The sequence below is a fragment of the Triplophysa rosa genome, linkage group LG7 (assembly GCF_024868665.1).
Source record: "Triplophysa rosa linkage group LG7, Trosa_1v2, whole genome shotgun sequence".
In the NCBI taxonomy this organism is placed as follows: domain Eukaryota; kingdom Metazoa; phylum Chordata; class Actinopteri; order Cypriniformes; family Nemacheilidae; genus Triplophysa; species Triplophysa rosa.
The window spans coordinates 27,078,538-27,086,412 of NC_079896.1; the positions used below are offsets into that span (position 1 = coordinate 27,078,538).

A 7,875-nucleotide genomic window follows, 5' to 3' on the forward strand; every position below is an offset into this window, starting at 1 on the left:
GATTACCTTCACAGGAGTTGTCTTGTTATTGTCGAGCACGTGGAAACCGTCAGCCAGCGGCTGACCACGTGCTCCGGGTCTGCGTCATTGTTGCCGCCCTTGTGTCCCCGTTTAGGCTTTCCTTGGCACTGGTGATTTTCCACTCTGCACTCACACTCCTGACAACACTTCCCTCATTAAGATTACTCATTCCCGTAATTGAGTTTTTCTCTCTCACTGGGCGTTTATCACAGCTGCTCTCAGCCTCTACACGACGGTGTTCGGCAACTCGACGTTGCGTCACGGCGAGACCCAATGTCGAGGATAATCAGCAGCCTAAGCACTCTCAATCGACGGTGCGTTGTGCCACATCATCGTCTGGGTATTATCACAGCCGCTCTCACCCTCTACACGACGGTGTTCGGCAACTCGACATTGCGGCAAGACCCAATGTCGAGGATAATCATCAGCCTAAGCACTCTCATTCGATGGTGCGTTGTGCTACATCATCGGCAGGCAGGTAAGACTGCAGAGCCGATCTCCCCACGACAAGGGATCCGCACTGCCAGCCATCGAACCACCCCCGGGAGGTCGATGAAGCAGAACGTACCCCTAGCCTCCCTGTCTCGGTCCCTGGGAGCCTGACAAGAGCTTCCCAAACTGTCACAGTGACTACGGGATACGGTCCGTCTCGGCTACGCGATCCAACTCCCCAGACACCCGCCCAAGTTTCGGGGCATCCTCTCAACCTCAGCAGAGGCAAGGATGCTCCCGTGCTTCGGGCCGAGGTCGCCACCCCTCTGGTCAGGAAGAGATCGTGCTCGTCCCTCTAGCCGAGATGTTCAACGGGTTTTACAGCCCATACTTCATCGTCCCCAAAAAAGCGGGGGTCGCTAGATCTGCGTACCCTGAACAGGCACCTACTCAAGCTGCCATTCAGGATGCTCACCCAGAAGCACATCGTGGCATCTATCAGATGTCAAGATGGATTCATGGCAATCGACCTGAAGGACGCTTACTCTCATGTCTCAATTCTCCCTCGTCATCGCCCGTTCCTACGGTTCGCTTTCGAGGGTCAGGCATATTAGTACAGAGTCCTCCCTTTCGTTCTGTCCCTGTCCCCACGAGTCTTCACGAAGATCGTGGAAGCCGCCCTCACTCCCCTCAGGGAGAGAGGTGTGCGGGTACTAAACTATCTCGACGACTGACTCATTTGACACACTCGTGAGATCTGTTATGTACACACAGGGACCTAGTGCTTTGGCACCTAGATCGATTGGGACCACAGGTCAACCGAAAAAGAGCAAACTCTCCTCTGTGCAGAGCATCCTCTTTTTTGGTATGGAACTCAACTCTGTCTCCATTACAGCGCGACTGCGCTCAGTCAGTGTTGAACTGCCAGGAATATTTCAAGCAGTCAGCGGGAAGAGGCTCCTGGGCACATGGCATCCTCGACGGTGGTGATACCCCTCGGGTTGATGCACATGAGACCGCTCCAACACTGGCTACAGAGTCGGGTTCCCTGGAGAGCGTGGCACACCGGCAGCAGGCGGATGGTGATTACGCCTTTCTGCCGAAGCACCCTGACGTACCCGACGCACCCCTTTCTGCCGACGCACCCTGCCCGAGAGGGACCCCCTCTCGAGCAGGTCGAGACACGTCATGGTCGACAGACGCCTCCCTGCAGGGTTGGGGTGCCGTGTGCAACGGGCACGCAGTGTCGGGGCGATGGACGGGCCCCCGCCTGCACAGGCATATCAACTGCCTAGAGTTGTTGGATGTGCTACCCGCACTGAAGGGGCTACAACCTCTCGTGCAGAACAAGCACGTGCTGGTCCGGTCGGACAGCACAACTGCCGTAGCGTATATAAACCGCCAGGGTGGCGTTCGCTCACGGCAGCTATCACGACTCGCCCGACGCCTCCTCCTGTGGAGTTCACAGGTGAGCAGATCCTTGCGAGCCACATATATCCCAGGCGACCTGAACCAGACAGCCGATGCACTCTCTCGTCAGTTGACGCCTTGACGAGGAGATCCTGTAGCGGGTAGCGGACCTAAAAGCATTCTCTGTGTCCACAGATTGCCTAGAACTCAGGCCCGGTGATTCTCACGCTATCCTGAGACCCCGGCCCGGCTACGTGCCCAAAGTTCCCACCACTCCCTCTACACAAGGTGGTGAACTTACAGGCGCTCCCCACCGGGGAGGAAGACCCAACCTCATCCGTGTTGTGTCCAGTACGCGCATTGCGCCTCTGCTTGGACCGCACGCAGAGCCACAGGAGCTCTGATCAGCTCTTTGTCTGTTTTCGAGATCAGCAGGGAGGGCTGTCTCAAACAGAGATTGGCGCACTGGATCATGGACGCCGTCACTATGGCGTACCTGTCCTAAGATCGCCTACGGCCACTGGGTGAGAGCTCTCTCCACACGGAGTACAGCCTCCTCGTGGGCACTGGTTCGAGGCGCCTCTCTGGCAGACATCTGCAGAGCTGCGGGTTGGGCTACACCCATCACCTTCACAAGGTCCTACAGCCTCCGCATAAAACCGGTATCTGCTCGAGTCTTGCAGGCATCAGGCAAGACTGGCGGTCGGTAGGGTGTACGCCTATGACAGTACCTTCCCCCCTTTCTCCTAAGGGATCAGCGTACTAACTAGCTTCCCTTCTTCCCCCACTGGGTGAAGAACAGGCACTCCATCCATCACTAGCAAGCACCTCCTGCGGGCGGGCTGGGCAGAGCAGCCCTGCCCCTTAGGCCGGGTATCTCTAGAGTTATTCGCAACATAGCTCTAACCGGACCTAGTGCTACCAGACTTTGCAACCCCCCAGTAGGGCGGCTTCTCGCTGTTAGAGAAACAAGGCCGCCGCCTGTGAGGCCGAAGGCAGGGGCCTTCCCACCTTTCAAGAAAGCTCTAGGACCCCCTACCTACCCACTGGTAGGTTACAATTTTGCGGTAGTGCTCACGGCTGACACGCCCAGGCCAGTCGCTTCGCTAGAGATTGTGACAGGGCACAGTGTTATGGCGGGTTTCCATAGGAACCCCATCTGTCGGTTCGACACAACGTCGAGAGACCGACAGAAAGGGAACGTCTCGGTTACGGATGTAACCTCAGTTCCCTGATGGAGGGAACGAGATGTTGTGTCCTTCTTGCCACAACACGTGCTGTCCACTGCAGCAGTCGTGAGAGGTCTCAGGCTCCTCAGAACAAAAGTGAATGAATGAAGCACACCGTCTCCATTTTATACCCGGATTTCTGGGGGCGGAGTCCGGCATGCAAATTTCATTCGCCAATTTTCATTGGCCTTTTCTAAGTAGTCGGAAGTGATTGGTTCTCAGGGACGAACCCCATCTGTCGGTTCGACACAACGTCTCGTTCCCTCCATCAGGGAACTGAGGTTACATCCGTAACCGAGATGTTTCATCAAATAAAGTCAATAAGATGACATTTAGGCTATGTAATAATAATAATAAATCAGGGTATTTTATGACAGCTTAGAACTCAACTCAGCCAATCAGAATCAAGGACCAGAACTGACTGTTTTATAAATAGCTTTCTATTACTGTGGATTGTTATGTAAGTGCAAAACAAAATAGATTTTTTGTTTGTGAAAATCAGAAAGGAACACACGCTTAGATTCTCACTGATGATTTTTTAAAGACCAGTCTTGTCTCATTGTTCCAAGGTTACCACAGAGAGCAGGATGCAGTTCATGGCCAGACCTGATGGTAGAGCGGAGAATGGGAAGTGGGGACCTGACAAGAGCTGAGATGATAGAGTTGGATAAAGAAGGACGCAGTCACTTGACACGTCCTCACCACAAAATTTCAAATGCTATTAGATTATTAATGATAATCTTAAAACTATAATTTACCTTATTAGTAAGTTTATTTATTTTATTTAGCCTTGTTGTGCAAGCACTGTGGAGCTTGTGCAGAGGCAGCAGCTTTTGCCAGAGGGGAACTGGAATCCCCTGGTTGGGCCTGGGTTCTCCTGAGGTTTTTTTTCTCGATTAGAGTTTTGGGTTCCTCGCCACCGTTTGCATACTGTTTTTGCACTATTTGCCTGGCCGGGGGGGCTGCTTTAGAATTTTAAAGTTTTACTTAATTAATATTGCATATAGGAATTTATAGTCTGTTATATTTGACCTGCGTTTCTCTCCTTTATCTTAAATGTGTGCTCTCACTGTGCGTGCATGCGTGTGTGTGTCTGTGTGTGCGCGTACTTGTCTGTGTACGTGTGTGTGTGTGTGTGTGTGTGTGTGCGTGCGTGTCTGTGTGTGTGTGTGTGTCTATCTGTATGTGTGTTAGTACGTGTGCATATTGTGTGTGTGGAGTGTTTTGTATGTGGGTATGTCTGTCTTCTGTGTTTCACCTTTTTCTTGTTTTTACAGGTACAACTTGAATTGTTTTGCTTATAGTCAATATGTCTCATGTATAGCTGCTTTATAACAATGAAAATTGTAAAACGCGCTATATACAGTAAATAAAGTTGAGTTGAGTTGAGTTAAAGCCATTTCACATCACAAATAAAATGAGAGCGACCACTAAAAGATTGAAAATAAATGTGTGATTTATTGGCTACATCCGTCAGAAGTGATGTGAGATTTAATCTAACACCAGGATTGACGACATTAAGGACACATCAAGTCACTTTAACTCCAATCATGCAAATTCTGTGCTCTGAAAACCTCTAAGAGTCCTTCAAGAACAAATCAGCTGTGCAAATGAGAAACAAAATCATTTCAGCATCTTCTCACAGAGAGAGACGCTCGGCGTGTGATGGTGAGAGAGTCTCCTGCATTTATACAAACACACGTGTTATCATTCAGCTACATGATTAATGTTGATTCACTCAGCGTCATCTGAAGAGAGAGTTCATGTTCATGTCCACTACACTCTCGTTGTGTAATAAACTGAAGTAAAACCCTGAAGCCGCACTGAGACAGAAGAGAACTGGCTTCCAGGGTTCTGAGGTTCTTCAAGAGAAATCGCACACGTGATATAAACCTCAGACAGAGACACTTGTACAAAATACAAAGTGGAAGACAGAGGAAGACGTCACGTAAAAAAGTAGAATTAAATTACACGTTTATGTAAAGACGTCCGTCATCTTTACACTTTATCTCTCATGCATTATTATCTGAAACTACAGCTCACGTCATTCACTTCAACACTGAAACACATCCATGTGTGACTTTAGCTTGGATTTTGGTTGATTTGAACTTGCGGCTGATTTTAAAGAATTATCAGTAAAACATCTTTCTCTGACCTGAGTTTCTGAGACGGTCCTCACTGCAGAACACGACATCCATGCATGGTTGGATCCAGGTCCGACACCTCCCACTTTATATACTTAGTTGCAAAGTTGCAACCCATGGTTGCCAACGTTTGCTCTTATCAATGTAATCATAACTTAGTGTACGCCTGTAAGTAATGATCACAGTTAAATATGTTAACACAAACCCTTACCCTAAACCTAATAAAATATGTCATTAAAAACACGTTAATAAAGTTTGTCTTCAGCAAGTTTGTTTTTCTGTCAAATTATTAACTTTAGTAATGACTTAATGCAGGGCAACAACACGAGTATGAGGTGTCCACTAATCGATCAATCAAGACGCAGTGGGAGGAGACTGGGTCCAGTTTCGACCAATCACAATGCAATGGGAGGAGACTGGGTCCAGTGTCGATCAATCACAATGCAATGGGAGGAGACTGGGTCCAGTGTCGATCAATCACAATGCAATTGGAGACTGGATTCAGTGTCGACCAATCACAATGCAATGGGAGGAGACTGGATCTGGATCCAACCTCGCCCCCTGGATCTGGCGTTCTGCAGCGAGGAGCCACTGGAGATTCTGCAAATAGTTTTTTATTCATGATGCCATGAGGTTCATCACCTTTCGCACACATTAGACTTCCACACAGATATACATTTTTTTACCAACCATGTCTTTACTACAGTTATTAACCCTGATACTAGTAAACTATGTAGTAAACTATGGTAACACAAATGAAAGCCTGGTAATATCACTTAAACCCTAGTTTATTTTCAAGAGGGAAGTCAAAACGTGACTGAATCTTAAAGTGTAAACTTTGCTCGAGACAACAGCACACGCTCAACAGAAACACGCATTCAGCATCACCCCACGAGCGTTCTGTTTCATCTGTTTTTACGATAACGGACATCTAGCGCAGGTCTTCACAGCAGCAGCAGACTGAGTCTCTCTCTCCTCACCTGACGCTTCAGTCCAGTACTCCGCGTTCTGTTGATCCGCTCTATAAACCCGCCTGCGGTCTTTATTCCTCACAAGTGTTAAACTTCCAGTGCTGTAGCACTTCTTGGCCAGCGGGGACGCCAGCGAGTCATGAGGGAATAAAGAGGTCAAAGAGAAACTACTCAAAGCATCTGAGTGATGTTCACTATCAAACACTCGATCGGGTCCTCCAGTCTCATCAGACGGATCGGCAGCGTGCGGTCGGGTCCGGTTCAGGTTTGTGCTGTCATCACGTCTGCTCTGTGTGAGCTCTGGAGGGGGCGCGGGGCACATCAAGGGGATCGTCTGGTCTCCTGACGGGGGGACGCACTCCTCCAGCATAGTCTGTAGACTCCCAGAACTGTCAGAGTTAGCGTTGATCGAGTGCTGAGGGAGAGAGAGTCAATGATTCACTGTATTCTCTCTCTCTCTCTCTCTCTCTCTCTGCTGTTAGACTGTAAGTGTGAGAAGCTGCGGTACCTGTGGACTCATCATCCGACTGTTGGCACCTGGAGACCTGAGAGAAGCCCACGACGCTGGAGAGGCGTGTCTGGAGCCCACCTGTGCCGGCCCGGAGGCGGGGCTTCCCTGAGGAATGGCAGCTGTGGTGGGGTGGAAGAACTCGGCCGGGAGATGAAAGACCGCTGAAGATGCTCGGCCATCTCCATCTGTCACACACAGAAACTCTGGTGAAATGAGTTTGATGTCATCAGACAGAAGATCTGCCCCTCACATAAGACTTCATCTGACCTCTGTGATGATCCTGATTCTGCCTGTCTCTCTCACGGCTGAACACTGTCTCACTCATCAGACAAAATCTGCTGCTCACGACCTCTTGAGTGCTGTGAGACTCACTGCTCCTCTCATCACCCTGAACACACAGACAGACAAATATCAAACAGACAGATGACAGACAGATAAACATCAGACAGACAGATGGCAGATAGACAGACAAACATCAGACAGATAGACGGCAGACAGACAAATATCAGACAGATGGCAGACAGACAGACAAATATCAGACAGACAGATGACAGACAGACAAACATCAAACAGACAGACGGCAGACAGACAGACAAACATCAGACAGACAGACGAATATCAGACAGACAGACAAACATCAGACAGACAGATGGCAGACAGACAAACATCAGACAGACAGATGGCAGACAGACAGACAAACATCAGACAGACAGACGGCAGACAGACAAACATCAGACAGACAGACAGACAGACAAATATCAGACAGACAGATGGCAGACAGACAAATATCAGACAGACAGATGACAGACAGACAAACATCAAACAGACAGATGGCAGACAGACAGACAAACATCAGACAGACAGATGAATATCAGACAGATGACAGACAGACAAACATCAGACAGACAGACGGCAGACAGACAAACATCAGACAAACAGATGGCAGACAGACAGACAAACAACAGACAGACAGACGGCAGACAGACAAACATCAGACAAACAGATGGCAGACAGACAAACATCAGACAAACAGAAAGACATACAAACATTAGACAGACAGACTGCAGACAGACAAATATCAGACAGACAGATGACAGACAGACAAATAGCAGACAGACAGATGACAGACAGACAAACATCAGACAGACAGACAGACA

The 7,875-nt window shown here is 49.1% G+C and overlaps 1 protein-coding gene across 1 annotated transcript in view; it reads right to left on the bottom strand.

The window, feature by feature from the left end:
• Positions 1 to 4,530: 4,530 nt before the first annotated feature.
• The window catches only part of LOC130557309 (voltage-dependent T-type calcium channel subunit alpha-1I-like), a 69,122-nt gene continuing 65,777 nt past the window's right edge, over positions 4,531 to 7,875 (bottom strand). The window contains exons 31-33 of the mRNA XM_057338971.1: positions 6,986 to 7,106; positions 6,716 to 6,903; positions 4,531 to 6,622 (exon numbers count right to left, since the gene is read on the bottom strand). Of these exons, the coding sequence (XP_057194954.1) occupies positions 6,152 to 6,622; positions 6,716 to 6,903; positions 6,986 to 7,106 (780 nt within the window). The 3' untranslated portion in view covers positions 4,531 to 6,151. The remainder of the gene's footprint in view (positions 6,623 to 6,715; positions 6,904 to 6,985; positions 7,107 to 7,875) is intronic.